General features: G+C 44.8%; 1 protein-coding gene across 1 annotated transcript in view; it reads right to left on the bottom strand.

Moving 5' to 3' along the window:
• ADAM12 (ADAM metallopeptidase domain 12) overlaps positions 1-24,863 on the bottom strand; it is a 367,967-nt gene that overhangs the window by 104,705 nt on the left and 238,399 nt on the right. Inside the window, exon 5 of the mRNA XM_032175291.2 lies at positions 12,258-12,334. Within this exon, the coding sequence (XP_032031182.1) occupies positions 12,258-12,334 (77 nt within the window). The remainder of the gene's footprint in view (positions 1-12,257; positions 12,335-24,863) is intronic.

Genomic DNA, 24,863 nt, shown 5'->3' with positions numbered 1-24,863 from the left:
GCTTACTGTAAAACATGTCACCACATTGTAATCATGAAAAGCAAATTACTGAAAAAGTTTTTCTACTTAGTGGAATATTTCTAGCAATTGTTACTTAGTCGTAAAAATATTCTCTTATCTTCTTTTATCTTTTAAGTCATCCAAAGGCCAGATGTTGAGAAATCAGGATGAAGGCCTTCCCTTTACTGCAAACAATTGGCAGCCTATAATAAGCTTAATTAAATAATTGCTTTGGACTGTCTTGGGTATAATTAATCATTTAGCTCTAAAGAATTGCTGGAAACAACAGTGGACACAAAATTCAAGCATTCAGGGTTTCTGAGATACATTTTGATGTTCTCACAGTCCTTACTGGCCCTGAGTTAGATAAGTGAATGTAATTTGTTTTAAGTTGAATGTCATAGATACTTAGTTGTAAACCTGAAGTTGGAAGACTCTCAGAGCATGGAATTTAAATCCAGTGGACTTTGCGTGTGGGGTTCTTTCTTCCTAGGTAGAGTAGGGGGAAAAGATGAGAAGACAGTCTGCAATGTTTGGGAAAGATGAAGACCGTGGGTCCCTTCTCTAGAGTGACAGGAGGAGGCCGGGCCAGCCATCACCCCAGGCTCAGGCCAAGTTCTGGGGCAGAGAGAAAGGGGTTCTCAGGGTGGTCAGGGTCACCCCCCTGTGGCACTCTTCTAGGATCCAGGTTATGGGCTGCGCTCCGTACATTGATCACTCTGCTGATCATGGCTGCAGCTCCCGCCATGACCCCACTGTCCAAGGTGCGCAGGTGGCGGAGCTGGAGACCCAGTCGGGACCTGTGTGTCCCAGGCTTGGGCCTCTCAACCCCACACTCGCCTGCTTCCCTTTGTGCAGTTTTGAGAAAGGGGCCCAGAACCAGCAGGAGCATGAAAAAAGCAGAATTAAAAAAGAAAAGGACTAGAATTAGAATTAGAAAGAGAAAATGGAGCCGCTGCTTTGAAAACCAGCGGCCTTCCTTTAAAATGTAAAATCCTGTTGTTTTCCCTGACTGGAAACAAAGAGGAATCTATTAAAATTTTATTAATTGATTATTTTAGCTTTCAAAGTGAACACTCAGGAGACCTATATTTCCTCAAGATAAGTTTTTGTCCTTCTGAAAATTAGTTTTTAATCTCGAAAGCCACGATGCAGCAGGCACCGGGGCCGCTTAATGTCTGATCCTGATTTTTCTGACTGCACCCGGCAAGCAGGACATTGGCACATGGATTTTGACTGCCTGTAATAAGATGATGATTAGAAAACACGAATTATCCTGGCTAGCTCAGTGTCCAACTGCTAACGGAATTTCCTAGAAAAAGACTTTTGGTCTCAGTGTGGTGCTGTCAATCATATGGTGGAAAAGCAGTTGGCTTGAAATTTAATTTTGGCTTTTTTTTTGGAGGAGCTCGTGGGTAAAAGTAATTATCTCACCCCATACATGTTTGATAAACAGTCATGGCAGCAGTATTACTTAACACATAAGCACCACAGGGCTTCAGTAATTTCCATGTGAACTAATCAGGTACAATCAAAACAAATATCCTTTATCTCTTTATTATGTGCAATGCACTAGGCTAGACATGCAAAGACCCCTTGCCTGTGGTTCCCATTTCAACTATAACTCATGACCAGGGTGTGGCTGCATGACAGATGAGGTAAGAGTTTAAACTGTGATAAAACACATTAAGAATAGTTATTACCAAGGGCTGGACATGGTGGCTCTTGCCTGTAATCCCGGCACTTTGGGAGGCTGAGACTGGCAGATCGCTTGAGGTCAGGAGTTCCAGTCCAGCCTGGGCAACATTGTGAAACCCCATTTCTACTAAAAATACAAAAATTAGCTGTGCATGATAGTGCGTGCCTGTAATCCCAGCTACTCGGGAGGCTGAGGCAGGAAAATCACTTGAACCTGGGAGGCGGAGGTTGCAGTGAGCCAAGATCGCACCACTGCACTTCAGCCTGGGTGACAGAGTGAGTGAGACACCGTTTAAAAAAAAAAAGTGTTATTACCAGCATTACCGGCACATCAGTAATAATAATAGCAACTATGATGTATGTAAAGATTCCCTGAGTCAGGCTCCTTTTTTAAATTACAGTGTTATGGAAAAATAATTCACATAGCATTAAGTTCACTCCTTGAAAGCATGCAATCCAATGGTTTTTAGCATATTCGCTGAGTCGTGCAAACATCACCACTATCTAATTGCAGAATACTTTCATAATTTCCCCCAAAACTCTGGACCTATCAGTGGTCACTCTTGATCCTTCATGGCCCCCATGAGCCAGGCTCTCGAATGTATTATTTCCTTTTTTTTTTCCTTTTTTCTTTTTTTTTTGAAACGGAGTCTCGCTCTGTCACCAGGCTGCAGTGCAGTGGCGCGATCTCGGCTCACTGCAACGTCTGACTCCCTGGTTCAAGGGACTCTCCTGCCTCAGCCTCCTGAGTAGCTGGGATTACAGGCATGTGCCACCACACCCAGCTAGTTTTTGTATTTTTAGTAGAGATGGGGTTTCACCATGTTGGCCAAGAGGGTCTCGATTTCCTGACCTCATGATCCACCAGCCTCGGCCTCCCAAAGTGCTGGGATTACAGGCATGAGCCACTGCGCCTGGCCAGGAATATATTATTTTCTTTAATATTTACGGCAATCCTGTAAAGCAGATAACATGAGCCCATTTTACTAAAGAGGAAAATAAAGATGAGAGCTCCCAGGTCACTGTAGGGGATTGAATAGTGTCCCCTCCAGCCCCCAGAAAAGATATGTTTAAGTCCTAATCTCTGGACCTGTGAATGTGACCTTATTGGGAAAAGGGACTTTGCAAATGTAATTAAATTAAGGATCTCAAGATGAGATTGTCCTGGACTAGGGTGGGCCATAAATCTAATGACACATGTCCGTAGAAGAGACCGAAGAGGAGACACACAGACGCAGGGAAGAAGGCCAAGCGAAGATGCAAGCAGAAACGGGAGTGACATCTACAAGTCAAGGCACACCAGGGATAGCCAGAAGCCACCCAAAGCGAGGAGGGAGATGTGGGAGGGATTCTTCCGTAGACCCTGCAAAAGAGACCAACCTGGCTGACTCCTTCATTTCAGACTTCTGGCCTGAAGAGCAGTGAGAGACTAAATTTCTGTTGTTTGAAGCCACCTAGTTTGTGGTAGTTTGTGAAGGTAGCCCTATGAAACAGACACAGCCATACAGCCGATCAGCAGCAGAGCCAAGATGTCCCAGCCGGCACCTGGCTCCTGGGCCTGGTCACTTGCCCTCATCACACTGGATGGTTGGCCTCCTCTTCAGGGTCATGCACAGCACTAATGCTGGGGATGACCTTCGAGACTGATGAGTGACCTTTCAGGTCCAGGTTAGCCAACCCTTCCTTCAGGATCCCCAGCATCTAGGGTCCTTCTGCAGAATTCCTCATGTGGTTTTGTGCAACCTGCTTCCCGTCACTAACAACATTTTATTAAATTGATACCTGGCTCCCTTTACACACCCAGGGGATAGTTTCCTTATTTCTGTTGTTTCTCTTAGAACCAGCATTGCAACTTGCACGTGACCAGTAAGTTAGTGATCACTAAATATTTGCAGGACTATTGAACAAGCATAAGACTGAACTAGAGGCTTTGACATCTAAGCCATGGAGAGCCAAGGTAGGCTGGAGTGCAATGGGTTGGCAGGATTTATGATATGATCTAGTAGTGTTTTTAAAACATGACCTTCTAGAATGTGCAACATGGCAATGAAAGGAGGGGTGGAGACAGAAGCATAGTGGGGGAGGCAATTTTCAAATCTAAGAGGAGGGTTGAACAAGGATGGTGATAGAAGAGAGGGATGAAGGAGACGCTATAGGGGAGAGTGTGCAGGGCCTGGGTGGATACGGTAGGTTATAGAAATCTCCCTGGGGTCAGGCTTATAGACTTGAGATGGTGTGGACCTTCTGAACAAGAGGTCAGGTGGAGAGCCAGTCTGGAGACCTACCCAGAGGAGTTTAGATTGAGACTTCCTGAGTTTTGAGTGACAGTGGGGCCTGGGGAGAGCTGACAGACTTGACCTTGGGTGTCCTTCAGAGTAGATGCCACCTGGCAAAACCACTGTGGCTCCCTGTGGCCTGTGCGTCAATGCCTCTCGCTGACTTGTGCACATGTTCATCAATATCTGCAAACAGCTGAGGAGGGCTCCCAGGGATGGCTCTCACAGGAGTTTACTCGGATGTCCAAAGATCTCCATGGGAGGAAGCAGAAGGGAGAAAGGAAGCAGTGTGGAAACCTGGCTAGAGACACCTGGCCAGAGGCTGGAGGAGAGCCAGGTGGGCTAGTCAGACAGATGCTGATGGAGCGAGCGCCACAAGTGCAAAGGTGAAGGTCAAAGTGGCTTTATCGCCATTCCATGCCAATTTCCTCCTTCATATGATCTACTGCACTTTAAATAGTTTTTAAAAAGTGGATTGGCCAAAGTTAAGGTTTATGAGCCGCCTGACCTTTGGGAGGGCACATCTATTCCTGCACTACTTACTGAGTACTTGTAACACGCCAGGGTCTAGGACACAGCCGTGTTGGGGCACCCAGTCCCTGCCTTCCTGGAACTCCCAGTCTAGCAGACAGGAAGGCGAAGGCAAGGCCACCTCCATGCACTGACCTTCTGGGTGTTAGACCTGTACATTGCAGGCACCTCATAGAATGAGGTACGGCAGTTACCAAGGCGTGGGCAAGGAAGGATAAGGGCCTTAAGACAGGGACGTAAACACATATTTACAAAACACCCGCTATGCTACCGGAACTGCAATGTGTGAGAAAATGCATTACAGCACATGGCTGAGCCAGATGGTGAGGAGGTGGGGACACCAGGGGAGGCTTCTTGGAGGAGGAAGCAGTGTTTGACTTGGGCCTTGAGGGAAGAGTAGATCTTCCAAAGCCAAAAGGGAGAGCGGGGAGTAGTGTGTCCCAGGCAGAGGGGCAGCACCATGCATGTGGGGGCATGCTCTGGAAACAGCCAAAAAAACAGCATGGCGGGAATAGGGTGGTTTCGTCAGGAGGGGGGATGGTGGGATTGAAAAAGAAGGTTGGATCCAAATTATGCAAGAGGTTTAGCAGAACAAATATGGAACGGGGGTCAGCCAGGCTTGGGTTTAGGATCTAGTTTTGCCCACTATCACGGAGAGGCCATGAGGAAGTCACTTTTGTGGTCTCTGCTTTTTACCTGTAAACCAAGGAGCATGAGACCTGCTCGTGGCTTGTGTGAGCTTCCCATGAGGACAAGGAAAGGCGCGGTGCCAGTTGAGGTTAGGCCCCTGTCTGCAGCTGGGATGAGGAAGGGGAGTGAGCTGGGTCAGTACCTGGTGATATGGGGATGGGGCAAAGGGCTTTGCGAGGGTGGCGATTTCAAGGTGCAAACTGCATGACCGCAATGCTGGGGGTTGGGGAACGAACTCCAGGCCCCTGAGGATGCCATGCCTTAGTTGGCTGCTCAGGTGACAATAACATCTGCCCTATCCTCATGAAAACAGGAATCATAACAATGAAGAAAAATAAAGTATGACCTATTGCAACTATCATCACCACCCCACGGAGTGGGTACGCATGTGAGTGTGTGGTGCACGTGTGGGAATGTGTGCGAGTGGGCGCCCACGCATGTGAGTGTGTGGACACCTTGTGCTCAGGTGTCACCAACCCCATTTAAAAAGGAAATAACTGTGATTACAACCAGTCTCTAGTGTACGATCTGATCCAGATACCACTTCCTCATCTAGCAAGTGAGCTTGGCTCGGGTCTTTTAAAGCACAGGTGGTCCCTTAAGAAATTCAGCTTCAGTCGAACCTCTGTGCCTGCAGGTGATGAAGACTTGGGGCTCATTCCAACAGCAAGAGCCCACGAGACTCCTCCTGCCAGATACCTGAGTCGGAGCTGAGAGGGCGGGGCAAGAGAACCCAAAAAATAAGGGAAAGACAACCTTTTCCCTCCAGGAGCTCACGCTCCAGCCAGGAGCTGAAGCAGTGGGAACGTGGCATTTAGGAACAAACTCAGAAGGTGGGTGCATAGCTGTTTTGATGCCCCAGCAGGAGCATGACAGGGCTGGACGTCTGTCCCATTACAAAGTACAGTAGGTCAGTTCCTCTGGGCCGAGAGCTGGATTCTCTTCCCATCTCAGTGACAGTTTGATGTCTGTGCCCTGCAGAGTTGTGGATTATCTGAAGCTCATGGCAGTGCCTCCAGGCTCCCTGCCTGGCAGGAATGAGAGCACCAAGCCGCCAGAGCAAATGGGGAACCAGAATGTAAAAAGGGGGAGGAGAATCACAAGCACTTCACCGAAACCGTATTAACTGGGAGTTGCGCATCAATGGGAGACATACGATACGGGACAAAATTAACGTATGGCCTCAACTTCACATTCGACTTGGAGTCATTTCAAAGTAAGAATAAACTCCCTGGCTGAACTCCTCTTTATGACCCAGTTTCCATGTCGCACTTCATTCCCTCCATTCAAGAGCTGTCTCCTCTTTAATGTCCCTTTCTACTGAGATCTTTGTGCTGTTTTTCTCTCCGTGTGCTTTCAGCTTCAAGCTTCAAATGATGAAGAACAACTTGTTAATTCCCTCCTTCTTCTGTGTTCTAGAACAGAGTTGTTTTCTTCCTGCTGATTTGTGATCCTGTGTTTTTGAAGCAATGTGGGGTGTTCTTTTGCTGCAAAACTGGAATCTGTTGGGCTGTAATTAATGTGTCTTCTAGGACACCCCAGTTTCTCTCCACGTTCCTAGATCTTAATGTGTTTTTGGAGCACACTACATTTAACACAATTTTTAATCCCCATTTTCTTTCTTAACAGCTAGCAGGCTGGTGCTACTCTAGTTGCATTTTTTTTCCCCTTTATTTCCAGTCTCAATTGATTCTTCTGTCAGTGAGCAGTTGATCGGATACAGCTTCTCCTTGCCCTGGTCTGATTCTTGACTTGAAAGATCATAAAGTTGACTGTACAGCTGCGGAATTTCTCTGTTGATGCACGGTCTGCTGCTTTTGTAACAACAGCACAAAGATCTGGGAAGTCAAAATTTTCAGGAGTGCCCACAGCGAGGAGCTCATTAGACCCACACAGCGTTCCTCATCACCATTCCCGTTCCCTCCTGGTGGTTGACACCAGACAATGCAGCACTTACTCTTCTGACTTTTCCTGAAATCCCAGCTGCAAGGATTTCACAATATTCTTTTCTGCCAAACTATGGGTCTGTGCCTGCTCCTGGGGATGGGGGGTGGATGTGGAGACTCAGACACTGCAAAGTCTGGCCAGCGAGGTCGTCACCACCATGCGGAAGGAACTGGCAACCCTGACAGTTGCCCTGCACCTTTGTGGGAGGCTGAAAGAGCTAAGGCAGTGTGCCTGGCACACAGTGACTACAGGGCCAACCTGGGAAGAGGGATGGAGGGTCATGACTGAGTGGCAAGGCCAAGCCCTATGGGAGGATTTGTCTTGCTTGGATATTACTCTAGCAATACCTTCCCCAGTTGTCACTCTAATGAGTTAATGTCACTGGTTTATAAGTTGTTTTATTAAGGTAAATAGGAGCTATTAGGAACTCCTTGTAGATAATCCTTTTCTCTTTGCCCATCAAGAATCTGATAGCCCCATAAAGATAACCTGAAAAGTATTCGGCCAATCTTGGATATTTCCATTGATGGCTGATCTCAGTTTTGATGATTGAGAATTTCTTCATAATTGTTGCTGGAAGAGGCCTATTTGTTTCTGAGTGTCCCTGGCTTTCAGCTGTCTTTTTTTTTTTTTTTTTTGGCAAAAGCTCATTGCATTTCTTTGGTACATTCACCCCTTCCCTGCTCCCTGCCTCGGGGACCCTGGGTGCAGTTTTCCCTCAACCTGGTCCAGGATATAGGCCCATAACCTGTTTGATCAGACCACTAAGCTCCCCACTGACCACTCTGATTGTTTCACAGATGAGCCAGTGGCCTAGTCAGAGCCACTGGGATGTGTTCAGATGACGTCCACTGAGCTTGGGAGAGAGGCCCTTATTTTTCTTGCTTTTTGAGCATGGAAGCCTCATGCTGCCAACAAAACAAAACAACAACTGCCTATTATGGACTGAGTGTTTATATACCCTGCAAATTGATATGTTAGAGCCATGACCCCCATGTGATGGTATCAGGAGATGGGGCCTTTGGGAACTGATTAGGCTTAGATGAGATCATGAGGGAAGCCCCATGATGGGATTCGTGCCCTTATAAGGGACACCAGAGCTTCCTCCCTCTGTACACGCACAAAGAGAGGTCATGTGAGCACACAGCAAGCTAATGACTGCCTGGAAGCCAAGAGAAGAGGCCTCAGGAGGAAAAATCAATCTTGTCAGCTCATTGATCTTGGACTTTCCAGGCTCAAGAACTGTGAGAAATAAATTTCTATGGTTTAAGCCAACCAGTGTATGGTATTTTGCTATGGCAGCCCATGCTAAGATAGTGCCTGAGAATGAAAGTTACACAGAAGAAGGTAGAGGCTTGAGATAGAAAATAGACCCTGATAATATTAGCTGGGACCCTGTATCCAGCCATTCCTGGATTTTTCAGTAGCATAAGCCTATCTCCACATTATTTTGTTTTTCTTTAAGTCAGTTTGAATTCGTTTTTTTTTTTGTTTGTCTGTCTGTTTGTTTGTTTGTTTTTAGATGGAGTCTCGCTCTGTTGCCAGGCTGGAGTGCAGTGGCACAATCTTGGCTCACTGCAAACCCCGCCTCCCGAGTTCAAGCAATTCTCTGCCTCAGCCTCCCAAGTAGCTGGGACTACAGGAGCGTGCTACCACGCACACCTAATTTTTGTATTTTTAGTAGAGATGGGGTTTCACCATGTTGGCCAGAATGGTCTCAGTCTCTTGACCTCATAATCCGCCCACCTCGGCCTCCCAAAGTGCTAGGATTACAGGCGTGAGCCACTGCACCCCCAGGCAGCTTTTCTCTTCTTTACACACATTGACCTTAATGCCAGATTGAAGGCTGAAAATATCCAGCCTTCAACACATGACCTTGGAAGAAAGAGGTCCACCTTTCAGGCCCCAGAGAGGCACAACAGTAAAGTATGGATTTCCCTTTCCAAGTGTGTGTGGTCCTTACTACCATGGCCTTGTGTGTCTCTGCCCTGGTCTCTACAGGAGCAGCAAAGCTTTGCAAGGAATTATCCCAGGAGTGCTGCGTGAACATACCTCCCCAACTAGTCCAGTCCCAGAATCAAAGGACAAAGACTGTCTCATGTTGCTCACTAGAGGTGGGCACGGGGCTTGGCTTTCCTAGAGATCGCTGCATTTGTTTACTGTTTCTCCCCTGGCACCCATCACAGGGGAGAAACAAACTCAAACTTTGTTTGAACATGCAAACTTCCCACCATGCAAACTGGGGCTCAGAGAGGCCCAGTGACCTGTCCATTGTCACACAGCTAGTTCACCACCCTGACTATCATGTTCTAGGGTGAGAACATCTACCTGGAGTCCCAGAGTATACCCATTTTGAATTGGTCATTCACCTTCACCTCAGATGCCACCAGGTCTGACCCCATTTCACCCCCAACCCTGCTTTGTCTCCTCCAGGAATTCAAGCACTGGTTTTCCATGAAAACTGGCACCTTATCCCCCACAAATCTTTAATCCTCTACTGACCCTATCCCCACTTCCTTTTCCCTAACCCTTCCCACTGTGCTCTTGGGGCTCATGGTCCATCCTCAGATCTTCTCCTAATCCAAATCTCTTCCAGAATATTCCTCTTACCTCCTTCCCCTAGCTGAATCCTGGCTGATTCCACTGATATCATCTCCCCAGCAGCCTCTCAGGATGATACTTCATTACTGACAATGTCTCCCTCACGTACCTCAGCTCCTTGGTGGTGAACAGTTGTCATCTTTGCTCTAAATTGTCACTTCCAAACTCTCCTCCTTCACCTTCTCCTGAGTTCCCACCCCGCATGCTGGGTGTGTATGTGTATTGGAGTCCCTGCCTGGTAGTGGATTTTGCTGCATCTTCAGTAGGTCCTTTCATGTACTCACACCCCATGCTTCCTCAGGAAAGTGAGTTTAAGACACAGATCACTAACAAAATTTAGAGTTGCCAGCCTCTCTAATACCCTTGGAAAAGTCTCTCGACTCTCACAAAAGTTGCCACCTTTGATCAGGCCCGCCCCACCACCTCTTACCAGAGTTACTGTGAAGACACCTACCCAAACCTCCGCTTCTGTGCACATTGCCTACAGTCTATTTCCAGCCCGGCAGCTGGAGTGACCCTGTAAAAATGTGAAGTCAGACCACATCACTTCGGCTCCAAGCTCCCTGGCACCCATCACTGGGGGGAGGCCAAAGGACATCTGATCACCTTCGTGACCCCCGGTGATCCTACCTTTCCACTTCCCTTCTGACCTCATTTCTTTCTACTGCCTCCCTGTCCCTGTCCACTCCAGTTATGCTGGCCACCTCGCTGCTCTGGGAATATCCCAGGCATCTTTCTGCTTCAGGAGCTTTGCACATGCTCTTCTCTCTGCTATGCTACCTACATCATCTAAAGGGCTCACCTCACCTCACCTCCTTCTGAACCTCCCTGACTACCTGTTGCCTTTCCCGTCCTCCATCTCAGCTTTGTCCTTCTCCTTGATACTTGACATCATGTATCTTACTCTATGTCCCTTGTCTGTTCCTTCCACTGGGAAGTGCTCCAGGAAGAACACGTTTTGTTCAGTGCCGTGTCCCCAGAACCTAGAACAGAACTGGCAATGAGGAAGCACTCAAGGAATGTTTTCTGAATGAATGAGTAACTGGAGAGAAGCAAATTCAAACCACAAGGCACCTCCTTCACTTTTCAGAGTAGCAAACATCTTAAAGTTCAATTGTGTTGCATAAATAGGACATAAAAGTGCTTTTAAAAAATGCAGGTATGCAGAAATGTGTGTGTGCATGCAAGTGTGTGTGTTCGCTCAATGATTTGGGTCTATATCTGCTGACTTGGAGAGACAGACAGGGTTGGGTGACAAAAGAAAGCCATAGAATGATGTATATGATGTGATTCTATGCTTGTAAAAATAAACAAATACACACCCCAATCTCTGACTATGTGTTTACATGCACAAGGGATGAGAAAGCTGGGAGGGCAATTCCCAGTTTGCATTTTTATCTGAGTGGGACTGGAACGGGATGAACGAGGAAGAGGAATAGCTTTGTGTACATATTTTTAGGTACATGAAAGGACCAATCCTGGTAAATACTTAGAGATAAATCAGATGTATTGAGCAATGGGGAAGATGTGAGCAAATAGAACTCTCATTCTCTGCTGGCTGGAGCAGAAGTGAGGGCAGCAAAGAACAAACTGGTAGGTATGTTGTTGTTGTTGTGTGTGTCACATGCGTATTCTCATCCTCCATGATCCCACACAGAACCTGCAAAGACGTCACAGGAACTGCTGATGCACAGAATGTGATTCTGCTTTTTAACTCAAGCAGGTATATCCTTCCAGGGCGTTCTCTCTCTTCCCTCCCACGGAATCATGCTTTGGTGCCTTGGGCCAGAGTTACCCAGTACTCTGAGGGTACAAACATTTAGTTCACAAACTCAATAAGCAAATCCAGTAAAAAGGCTGAAGCAGCTGGAAATTTATCAAACAAAATGATTTTCCTGGGGAGCACATAAGGGCCACCTGATGGCTAATAACTGTGATGTGGAAGGAAGCGGGCTGTGAGTAACACCTGGGGTTGACTTGTCTAGCATGGGAAGGTAATTGTTTCCTGCATCATGCCCGTAGCATAGTAGCAAACCCCCTACCAATCCATGCCTCTATTCAACTCACCTTGGTCATTGCTAAATTAGTTTCCTTACATTGTTTCCTAATGAGAGGAGGCCCTTTAAGATTTACATTAAGCCAGCAGCTTCGACATTAGTACGTAATGTTCTGTCTTTTAGCACTGGGAATTCTAAAGCATCAGAGCCACATAAATGGAAAGTAATTCACAAAATGCTTGGATGTTGAAACTCAACCAGTTCAGTCGCTCTCACCCCACCAGGCCTAAGGACGGCACTGAAAGAGGGGGCATGAACATGAGGCTAAGATCCTGGGTGGCCATGCCCTTGTAAGCAGTGGAGCGAGGGCCTCCGTGTTCTCTTGCCTAGGTGGAGGTGCAGCTGAACTGGAAGCCCCCATCACTCACTCTCAGTGCTTTAGCACGAGCAGGAAAAGACAGAGGTTGCCTGCAGTAGATGGCTGAAGACTAGAGCTGCCATAGTCATGGCCACTTACCTGAGACCAGAACAGGTGCTGAGACTGACTGCTGAATCAGAATATCCCCGTACACGTCCATGGTAGTAACAGTGACCCTAAAGGGGAGGAGGGGAGAATCCCATTTCAGTCATAACGTATTTTTGCCCACTTGTAATAAATCAACTGCCTCCAATCCTCTCCACTTGTTTTTAGCTATAGAATTTTCTTTTGCATCAAATATTGTTCTACAGCCTTAATATTTAATGCAAAGCCCAACATGACCCAGCCAGGGTCTATGTTGGGAATATCTGATTTACTTGGAGATTACCAATAGCGGTTTTTAAATGAACCCTAGTTTCACTCTTGTCTCTCTGACACCCTACAGGAAAGCCCTGATACAGAATGTTTTACAAAATCCAGCAGCAAAAATCACATTGACATAGCCATTTTACCCTCAGGTAAATTGTCTTTTGTAATGAGATGAAGAACTGTAGGGGGTATTTAAGCACACTGTGAAATGTAATAAAACAAGGCCTAAATCTGTGGCTTATGAAAACAGGAAAGCAGATGAGAGGAAGTGGGGGTGAAGAAGGAAGGAGGGGACCTCACTGAATTACCCAACTGAGAGCTGAAAGTCTATCTCAGCAGGAAAGAAAAATAGGAAGGTCTTCTAAGACAAAAGTTCCCGTGTGTCATGCCTGCAATATTCTATTCTTTGATAATGCCACAGCTTACAAAATGAAACCACAGCACAGAAACTTCCTTAGTGAAGACAGATATCAGTCCGGAATCAAGGTTAATTTTTTCACTGAGCAAAGGTTATGCTGCAGCCCCAATTAAGTGGTAGACTGGCAAGAAGTGGCTGAGTATACTCAGTACTCCTCACTCAGGTCCTCTGGATGCCAGCTGGGTGCAGGTCTCTGCAGAGAAAGGTACATGCATCTTCTCAGGCTTTCCCCTGAGAAGCTCCTCTTTCGAGCAGCTCAGGTGTTAGTCTGTCTCCACTGCACCCTCCTTAGCGCACAGCTCCTTCACACATGACAACAGTCATGCACTTTGTCCAGGGCAGAGCTTGGCGTCCAGTTGTTCTGCCCAACAAAACCCATCTTGACTTTGTTAAGAAAAAGCACCAATTGCAATTGAGTCATGAAGAAAACCAGATACCACCACGGGAAAGGGGCTAAGATGATCTCTTGGTCTCAACGTAGATGACAAAATTCTCAGATCATCTAAAAGGCGATGAAAGGAGGGTGATGGGGTTAAGGGGTTGCAGGGACATTTATTATTCTGTTGAGCTTTTTCATATTAATTTTAGAAGTTCTTTATATACTCGGGATATTAATACTCTGCCTGTTATTACATGAGAAATGTCTTTTAACTTTGCTTATGATACTTTTTTGTTCAGAGTTTCCAGTGTATATCAATCTAAATGCATTTGTCTCTCTCTTCATGCATTTTTTGTATAGCTCAAGGTGGCTGTTTTCAGGGTCACAAATATGTCCTTTATTTTCTTCTATCTTTATAGTCTTACAATTAGCTCTTTAATCCATCTGGAATTAATTTTTGTGGGAGTGTGAGAGGTTCAATGCTAACTTTCCCCTACAAAGGAGAGCCAGCTGTGCTTTGCTGGCATTTTTCCTTTTCTCACTGATGTGACATGCTACCTTGGCATATATCAAAGGCCCACAATATGTTTGTGGCACCACTTTTGTACTCTCTGTGCTAGCCCACTGAGACAGACATCCATTTGTTTGTTTCTGTGCCAGTTCCACACTGTTCCAATGACTATTGCTCTATACTCTATTTTGATATCAGGTAGAGTTAAGTTGTCCTTTAAAATTAAGATTAAATTCACTTGCCATAACACTCACGTTTTAAAAGCATATATAATCAGTGAGTTTTGTTGTATATTTACAATATTATATACTCATCACCACTAATTGATTCTAAAACATTTCTGTCACCTCAGAAAGAAACCTCATATTCATCAGCAGTCACTTCCCATTCCCTGCTGGCAGCCATTAACCTGCTTTCTACCTCCATGGATTTGCCTGTTCTGTTATTTTATAGAAATGGAATCATATAATATGTGCCTTCTGTGACTGGCTTCTTTCACTTAAGCATGGTGTTTTCAAGTTCATTCATACTGAGGCATGCATTAGAATGTCATTCCTTTTCTATGGCTGAATCACCTTCTGCCATGTGGATGAAAACATATTTTGCTTATCCAACTGTTGAACACATGAGTTGTTTCTACTTTTTGACTATTATGAGTAATGTTACTATGAACACATGTGTACACATTTTTGTAAGGATGTGTTTTCAGTTCTCTTGGATATGCACTGCGAGTAGACACATGGGTCTAAAAGTAAAGTTGCTGGTTATATGGAAACTCAATGTTTAACTTTTTAAAGTACTGCCAAACTGTTTTGCCAAGCAGCTGAACCATTTTACATTCCTGTGAGCATTACATGAGGGCTCTAATTTCCCCACGTATTCACCAACACTTGTTGTTGTTTATCTTTTCAATTATAGCCATCCTAGTGGATATAAAGTTGTATTTCAATGTGGTTTTGGTTTTAATTTTCTTAATCACTAACGATGTTGGGCATCTTTTCATGTGCTTATTGTCCATTTTTATATCTTCTTTGAATAAATGTCTACTCAAATCCTTGCTGATTTGTAAATTGGATTTTGGTGTTTTTATTGTTGAGTGAGAGGAGTTCTTCATATATTTTCAGCACTAGACCCTTATTAGATATATGATTTACAGATTGTTTTCCCATTTTATGGCTTGTCCTTTTACTTTCTTTTTTAAATTTTTATTTTATTTATTTATTTATTTGAGACAGAGCCTCGCTCTGTCACCTAGGCTGGAGTGCAGTGGCACGATCTCGGCTCATTGCAACCTCTGCTTCCCGGGTTCGAGTGATTCTTCTGCCTCAGCCACTGGAGTCGCTGGGATTACAGGCACATGCCATCACACCCAGGTAATTTTTGTATTTTTTTGTAGTGATGGAGTTTCACCATATTGGCCAGGCTGGTCTTGAACTACTGACCTCAGGCAATCTGCCTGCCTTGGCCTCCCAAAGTGCTGGGATTACAGGCGTGAGCCATCAGGACTGGCCCCTTTTACTTTCTTGATTGTATCTTTCGAAGCTCAAAGTTTTTTATTTTGATGAGGTCTTATCTATTTTTTTCTTTGGCTACTTACGCTTCTGGTACCATATCTAAGAAACCATTACCTAACCTAAGGTCATAAAGATCTACACGTATCTTTTTTGTTTTTTTAAGAGTTGTATGGGTTTAGCTATTATATTTAGATCTTTAACCATCTTGAATTAATTTCTGTATGTGGCTTGAAGTACAAGTCCAACTTCATTCTTCGGCATGTGGACAGCTAGTTGTTCCAGAACCATTTGTTGAAACACCTACTCTTTTTTCTATTGAATTGTCTTGGTGACTTTCTCCAAATCGTTTTCTTTTGGTACCATTCTTTTCTCGAAAGTTTCTAGGTTATCATTCCCTATTTTCTCTTCAGATGAATTATAGAATCCAATTTTAAGCTACACAATAATCCATTGAGATCTCAGTTTGTATTACACTGAAGTACAGGTCAGTTTGGGAAGAACTTATATTTTCACAATAAACAGTTTGCCTATTCATGTACATGGCAAGCCTCTTCTTTTAATAAGGTCATTTTTATGTCCTTTAGTCTAGTTTTAGATTTTGTTTTCCACGTGGCTGTTGGAAAATTTTTGTTAAGCTTATGTATAGGTATTGCGTAGATTTGTTGATATCATAAATAAGATCTTTTTTTCCTATTTTTTCTTACATATATTTATTTTTAATGTAAAGGAAAGCTTTTGATTTTGTAAGTTGGTCTTATATTGGGCACTTTTGCCACACCATATTATCAGTTTATCAGTTCGTAGCATATCTTTTTTCTATGTTGCTGATTATATGAATTGCAAACAATGAAAGTACCGTGGGCTCCTTTCTGGATCCTTCATACAACACTGAAGAGTGAAATGGCTAGGTATGCAGGGGCCATGGCAGGAGAGGACTTGCCTACAGAGAGAAAGCATGTGCATGGGAGCTGGGGGTAGGGAGTGGCATTCAGGGCTGGGGTTAGTTCTGCTGGGCTGGAAGATTCAGATGCAGGAGTGTAGCTCTCACAGTGCCCTGTTCCTCCCCAGAGAAGCTGCCATCTTCAATAAGCATGTGGCTTAGGAAAGGATGCACCAGGCTTCCACCCAGGCCACTGGGGAGGGCAAACCTCGCTGCCAGGTCACCTCCTTAGCTTTTGTATGACATGTATTTTGAATGGCTCCAGGGTCCTCTCACTCTAGATAACTCTTAGTTGGGTATGTAGGGGAAGCATGATAATTCTCTGACTATGAGGGGGTTATATAATTGGATCATAATGCTCTGGGACATCAGGGGGTTCCTAGTACCTTCCCAGGCAGGGCTTCACGGGTAGGGATTTTAGCCCTGGGCACACGGCAGGCATCAAAGTGGAAGATGATGCAGAGAGTGAAAGGTTGGCAGCTGCTGTTAGGATTTCGGCTGCTTAAGGTAACCAGAATCACTGGGTTTTGACTGTCACAGATCTTTGGGGTCACATATGATTACAGAATTTCCCCCATTTTAGAGGAATGTGAAATGCTGCTCTAAGTAGCTAAATACTGTTTAAACAATTGAAAACCAAATGGTGACAATAATTTTAATTACTGACCTCTGAAATTTCAAGCTCATTTATACTCAATCTCAATTTATTTTTAATAGATTATTTATTAAATGTACTTTCAAATTAAATACACAGAAATATAAGCTCGTTAGAGCATGAGCTTAGAACAAATTAGTATCAAATTAATTTCCAGTTCAACAACTCAGTTGAAGTATTGCTTATGAGGGAGGAGAGGGGTGGATTTTAGCTCTCATAAACTGTTGCTTAAAGTAAGCAATCTCACTTCTCTCAGTTATTAGTAAACAACTGATTTCCAGCTTTAACACCACTTTTGTATCACCTTCAGACAGTTGACTAACAAGTCCATTGTTCATTCCTGACAGTGATTAACTTCTTAGATTACTGACCATAATTATGAGAACTCCAAATTCTAGATTTTCCAAGGCAATGACAATTTCATGAAATTTAATTTTTTTCAATATGTCTCATTAAATGTTTAAACAAATATGATTTAGTTTTTATAGCATAAGTCAATACACAGATAATTTTGCAACTCAGCAAGACATGGTTGTCACACCATGCATCACGTGGTTGGTTGGGAAATTTGATTATGGGGAGTGGAGGAGATGCAGTCTTCAACCCCTGGGGGTCGGGGGTGACCCTCTTAGCCAGTGACAAAGGCAGAGAGAGAAGAGCACAGGCTACATTACCACTAGTGGCCAGCAGTGGCCGCTCAAGACAATCTCCAGGTGAGCGTGTGCCCTGCCCAAGGGTGCATCTCTGTGTGCACTGATGCTGAGAGGCGGGCACCAACTAGGACTTGTGGATTCACAAACACTTGGTTTTTGGGTCTGAATATGCACACCAGAAAGAGACCCAGCAGGCAGCCATCATGCCTAAGAGGGTCTTGCACCCCCGGGCCCCCTGACCTGTTGATCACCAGATGGCCCTTACCAGCCAGCTGTGGCCACAGCCCTCTGCAGACCTTCCAACACTGCATCCCTGTTCCTCTCTCTGATTGCGCCAAACTGTATAGCCTCTTTCTTTTCCTCACCCTTATGTCTCTAAAGACATTGCCGAACAAGACATGGTCCCACTAGGCCAGGCCGTCTTTGCCTAGTTCTGCTGATCCAAGACATTCTATTTCTACCAACAAAACACAACACAGAAAAAGGGCCCCAAACATGCATAACCACAAAATTACATCTTTTCCTTTTCAAAAACCTCTAACCATGTATTTTATATACTTATTACTTAACCTAATGCATTTTCCCACCACAGTAGAACAACTTTTCCTTCTGTTTAATACTATCAATCAAATTTAATGGTGGGTAAGAGGAAGATGGAATAAGAACTCTTGAACTTGAAAATTGGTAGCCCTCAACTCTACGCCATGTGGGAAGTAAAATCCGACGTCTGTTACCCAACTCTCAGTGGACTAGAAGGAAAGGCATTTCATATGCTTAAGTGGTAACAAAGATGGCTTGACCTTGTGATTAGAAAGGAATGCTACCAGACAAAGTCTGTTAGGGAGTATACCAAATGAAAATTATTCTGAATGCCTTCTTTAGGGGAAATTTGTAGGGTCTTCCCAGACTCCTTGCCATATGCAATGTGCCAAACTATCTTGATTTAGTGCTTGATCACACAATGTTCTAGCCAGAAGGAAGTTTTGGGCCATCTAAGGCCAACCTTTCTCTTTTAGCCAGCCCCTTCCCTGAATATATGGGGAAATCAAGACCTAAATAATCATCAAAGGTCACAGAGCTGGTTAATGGTAGGGCCAGACACTTCTCTCCATACCTGGCTGTCAGAAACATGCATTTCTGTCAGAAACAGGAGTTTCTCTCTCTTTTAGAAAAGAAAAGCTGCTGAGACCAGCTTGGTCGAGGAGACCCTAACCCAGCAGCGCTAGAGGAATTAAAGACACACACACAGAAATACAGAGGAGCGGAGTGGGAAATCAGGGGTCTCACAGACTTCAGAGCTGCGAGCCCTGAACAGAGATTTACCCATGTATTTACTGACAGCAAGCCAGTGATAAGCATTGTTTCTATAGATTATAGATTAACTAAAAGTATTCCTTATGGGAAACGAAGGGATGGGTTGAAATAAAGGGAACGGTTGGGCTAGTTATCTGCAGCAGGAGCATGTCCTTAAGGGACAGATCACGCATGCTATTGTTTGTGGTTTAAGAACGCCTTTAAGCAGTTTTCCGTCCTGGGTGGGCCAGGTGTTCCTTGCCCTCATTCTGGTAAACCCACAACCTTCCAGCGTGGGTGTCATGGCCATCACGAACATGTCACAGTGCTGCAGAGATTTTGTTTATGGCCAGTTTTGGGGCCAGTTTATGGCCAGATTTGCGGGGGGCCTGTTCCCAACAAAAAGCTATCACCTAAAATCCATACATGGGCGGAATGATTTTCCTGAGTACTGCAGAGCCTCATTACAGTGTCACTCACGGCATCATAAGAAGGTGAAGTCATTTCCAAACTCAGAGAAAAGCCCATAAAAAGCAGGGGTCCAAGGGTGGGTATGCGTACATGTGTATGGGTGTATGTGTGTCTATGGGTATGTGTGTGTATGTGGGCATGTGTGTATATTTGTGTGTGTGCATGTGCATGTATATGGGGTGCATGGGTGTGCATGTGTATATACGCATGTGTGTATATTGGTGCACATGTGTATATATGCATGTGTGTATATCAGTGTGCATGTGTATATATGCATGTGTATATATATGTATGTGTGTATATGGTGTGCATGTGTATATGTATGTGTGTATATGGTGTGCATGTGTGTATCTGCGTGGATGTGGGTGTGCATGTGTGTATATGGTGTGCACATGTGTATATGTGTGCATGTGAATATGTACGTGTGTATATGGCATGCATGTGTGTATATGTCTGTTTGTATATGGTGTGCATATGTGTGCATGTGTGTATGTGTGTATATGGTGTGCATGTGTGTATATGTATGTGTGTATATGGTGTGCATATGTGCATGTGTGGATGTGGGTGTGCATGTGTGTATATGTATGTGTGTATATGGGTATGCATGTGTGTATATGTGGGCACATGTGTATATTTGTGTGTGTGTATGTGCATGTATCTGTATGTATATGAGGGTGCGTGGGTGTGTGTATACATGTATGTGTGTATATGGTGTGCATATGTGTATATGTATTGCATATATGGGTATGCATGTGTGTATATGTGCACATGTGGGTATGCATGTGTATATGCATTGTGTGTATATGGGTGTGTATGTGTGTGTGTGTTTCTGGGTGTGTGTATGTACATGCATGTCTGTTGCCAGCCTGCATTTCAGCATGACTGCAGTCAGGTCCTTGTTCCCTTGCATGCAAGCCCCAACATACTATATGTCTGCTTGAGACTAAAACAAGGTGACAATGCATCTGAGCAAAGAAAAAGTGACTTTGCAGCTCTGTGTGTTTCTATAACTGGGCTATATTACACTACGTCCTGAGAGTGTGCAGGGCAGGATTGTGAAGAAATAAGTCACCACCCATCCTCCGAGGATCTCTGCTCCCATGTCCATAACAAGAACCATGTCTGGTTAAAAGACTATAAAGAACTAACCTCAGGGGCCACTGAAATCATTTTGCTGTGCTAGAATTCTGCAGAGAACAAACGCTTACAAAATCACGTTCATAGTCTTTGAGACCTGCAGGCAAACTGGGCCTGGGAACAGCATGTCTGCAATAATGAGATCACTAGATCCATCCAGAATTGGAAATCTTGGGGTTGAGTCATGGAGTTTCAGTTTTTAATCTGCGTAATGGGACGGGCACTTAGTTGTCCAGAGTTTTGTGGATCAAATAAACATGACATGGGAATGCAATTCATAAAATGTAAGGCATTGTTACAAATCTGGAATATGAACATAAATATCTTAAATCCACTCTGCTGTAAGCTCTATTTTCCACCTGCTATTTTCTTCCACACTGACCCATTGTTCAGTGTAGTTTTGTTGAATGAATGAATGAATGGATGTGCATGAGAGAAATTGACCCATTAGAGAGAAGGGAGGGTTATTTGCTTATACCCTGTCACTTGGCTCTAACTCCCAGCTGCAAATCTTCTTGGATATTGTGTGAAAATGCACACGGGGGGTTAGCAGGGGCAGGGGTCAGAAGACCTGTGGGGCCATTTGCAATTTGATGGAGACACACAGGCCTGAACAACTCAGTTATCAGCCACATCCCAGCTTCTCATCTGTTCTCAGAATCTACAAGGGATTTCAGAAGGAACATATGGTACAGCGTGGGGAAGAACTGCTGTGAAATGATCACTGGCACAGCAGTGGCCATGGCTGGCTCACTTCTCCAAAGCCCTGACTGCGTGCCAGGCTCAGTGTCTGTTTCATCGTCACATCCCACAGCTGGTTAAGTGCTCGAGCTGAGATTTGAACCTGGGTAGTTGGACTCTGGCTTGTGATCCTAACCTTGGCGTATCCTGTCTCCAGACAGAAGGTCTGTCTTACAGCCTGCCCTTTCCTGACGATTTTATGGAAGAAAAGTCACCAAAACAGTGAGTTCCTCTCGGAACATGGGTTTGCCGCTTGCATTGTTTGGCTCCCAAAGCATCTCTGTTATGGGCACATCATGTCATATGTTGTTAGAATGTACGTTCCCTGAGGACAGGGGCTGCATCCTCCCTTCTGCAGACTTGCCACAGAGTATGGGATGTTTACTGGTCTGAGTTCAGTTGGGCCTTGGAGTGATGCACTTAGTGAATCCCCAGAGGCCTGTTCTGGCCTCTCCTCTCCTCATATTCCAGGACTTTGGTTCAGCTGCTCTCCCCCAAGAGCATTCTCTAGGTGTCTCCCACTGTAAATGAATGCTACCCGCTTCCCCAATCCACCCCATTGCAGTTTTATAGACTAATTCCATTACAACAAACACCATAGCCAGAAATGTATAATTGAGACTCAGTGTTTTGTTCCAAGTGAACTGGAGGCAGTGTAGCACAGCATATAGGAGCTGAGACTCTCCCATCCAAGAGCTACCCAGGCCTGATCCTGCTTAGAGCTTCCAAGATCAGATGAGATCAGGCTCATTCTGGGTAGGGTGGCCTTAGACTAAGAGCTCAGATTCTAGAGTCAGACTATCTGGGTTTGAATCCTTATTAACTGTGCGTGTGGCCTAGTTATTTAACCCCTCGATGTCTCAGTATTCTCATCTGGGTATAAAGATAGCAAGAATTGATTTTTGGTGAAGATCAAACAACAGAATATATGAAAAGTTCTGTGCACAGTGTCTTGCCTATTGTTGATATTTACTCAATGTTAGCTACCGCATTGGACACTATCAGTAAACATTTGTTGAACGAGTGCATGAATGAATGATTGAATAAACACACACATGCGTGAAAAGGTAGGGCTGTCACCACTGTGGAAGGTGATACTGGTCTAAGAAATTTGAATTTGACTGAGGAGGCATTGGGGGAAGCTGCTGATGATTTGGGAGGATCAAAATGTAAATGCAATCTTGTGATATAAACAGAAAGATGTTTTAGAAGAATCATTCAGGCAGGTGTGGGGTCTGGATTAAAGCTAGGTTATATTGGTAGTAGGGAGAAAAAGTCAGGTGGCTAAAACATCTTCCAGCTGTGACGAAGGGAGGGCCTGAGCTGGTGCAGCCATGTGACGGTGGACAGGAAAGGGTGTAGAATGTGCTGTGGAGGTAGGAGTCACCATGGGACTTGGGTGAAGACCCAAGGGAAAGAAGGCACTGGTGTTGAGTGCCTCGGCCAGTGGGACAGCAAAGCAGCCTGTGAGGGAGAGGCAGGCAGGGAGAGCCGGTGAATTAGGTATGTGTGGAGTACAGCAACAGCAGGGAAATTCAATCCATTCTCAATGATGTTTTAAGAAGAATATGATGATGAGCCTGGCTTGTGGAGTCCTAGTTAGGGAGGGGGAGTCAGGCTAGCAGGATTGGGGGAAAGCAAAATGAAGCAGATAAGCTATAAGTCTGCCTTTCTTCATGGTCCAGGACACATAGCCCTCCTGTGCACATGACTCACAATCTTCCTGTGCCCAGCTATCACCAGACCCCCAGCTGACAGAAAATTGCGATTTAGTTCACTGCAACCTTGGCGTTATCAATATTGCACAAAGCTTTCTTCAGCACACTGGTGGCACAAGCACCATCCTATAAAATCTCCAGCAAGCCTTTGTCTCCTTGCAGTCAGCTCCTCTCTTGCTGGCCTGCCCATTGCTCCTTTGTAATGTATTTTCCTAGGATCTCTAATAAATCTCCCTTTCTTTACCTACAACTGTCTTGTAAATTCTTCTTACCCCTACGCCTCTGGCTCAGATAGTCGCTGCCTACCTGCAACACTGCTTACACTTGATACACTTATGAGATGTGCATGATCTCTGACTTTCCCCTTCCCTCCAGAATTATCTTTTCATTTCGATTAGATGCTTTCTAACTGTAATGAACTGTGGTTAACTCCTGATATTCATCTGCCCTGACATGTTTAGTCCAAGCCAGTTGTAGAAGACACTATCCCTTTCTGACAATCAGTAGTTGCCATAGAAATGAATGGGATGTCACCCAAACACTTTTGGCCAAAATATTAGATTCTATCCTTACCTGATGGTCCAGCCTCACTTCATCTCAGCTGGTCTCCTCTGACACTATCAAAGCAAATGCTCTCTATTTTTTCCAGTGAGAAACATATACCACGAATGAAACATTTTGGGGTTCTGATCATGTCTAAGGTTGAGACATGTTTCCTTCCTTTCATTCCATGCACCTGGCCTCTGCTGCTATCTCCTCTCACCTGGGCTTCAGGCTCTTCCACAAGAGGCCCCTGCCTGACACTGACAGAGCAGGGGATCCTCCCTCTCCCTTCCTGTTCCCTCTGACTACGACTTCATGCTGCAGCCAGCGGGTGCTTTTCAAAGCCCAAACATAGTCATGACATGCCTTGGGGAAGGCCTTTATTGACCTCCTAATGTTCCCCTGTCACAACCAAGGCTATCATCATGGTCTTCAGGTCTTAAACGCTCTGACTTTCATCAGCTTCTAAACACTTCCTTCCCCTCCCCCGCCACCCCAGGTAAAACTCAGCATCAGCCTGGAATGTTTCTCCTCTTGTCCCCTGGTTCATGCCTCCTCAGCCTCCAGCTGTTGGTTCAAATGTTCCTTTCCCCATGAAGCCTTCCGTGATCCCTCAGACCAGATTAGGGCCCCGTGGCCTTTCCTTTGCTGCATTGAGCCCAGATGTTAATTATGTTTGTGATTACCAGGATAAGGGCAGTTTTCTTCCTCTAGCCTCCCCCAACCCATGGGCTCCCTTGTCTGTTTTTAAATCCCTGCTGTATTCCCAGTGTAAGGGGGCATGTGAACAGGTCATGGTGCCTGCATAGTGCGGGTTCTTGGTTGACAACATGTATGTAACAGACGAATGTATTCCCTCCAAAGCACTGACAGCATCTAGCCTTTTTGGGGACCTCTGCCAGCCTTTCCCAGAGCTGTCTTTTGGCATGTAAACAGCAGAAATGTCATGCGGATAGTCTCCCGCAGGCCTTATTAAAAGTAACAATATAAAACATAATCTCCCCTTAGATGTGGTCAGCAAAGGATAAAGCCACAAATATTTCATCCTGTCAGGACAGTCGAGAGAAAAGATGTGATTAACTCCAAAATTAAAATCAGCCACTCTTCTGAGTCGACCAGCTTATACCAATTGTTGAGATAGTTAAAGACAAAAATAGCACTATACACTATAGCCAACAAAAAGTGCTTCTTATTTTATACATAATTTTAAATTTAGGAAAATTCACTGTGTGCTGACTTTAGCAGAAGAGGAGATGAGTCAGCAAATTTCCTTTTGTTTTCCAGCCTGATTCAATAAAAACAAAACCCTAAAAGCTGCATCTGGGTCCTCACCACGAAAAACAATATAAGGCCTCGGACTCTC

This window comes from Hylobates moloch, unplaced genomic scaffold (genome assembly GCF_009828535.3).
Source record: "Hylobates moloch isolate HMO894 unplaced genomic scaffold, HMol_V3 SCAFFOLD_3, whole genome shotgun sequence".
Lineage (NCBI taxonomy): Eukaryota > Metazoa > Chordata > Mammalia > Primates > Hylobatidae > Hylobates > Hylobates moloch.
The sequence above is the reverse complement of the archived record's forward strand: the minus strand, read 5'-3'. Positions and strand labels throughout refer to the sequence as shown.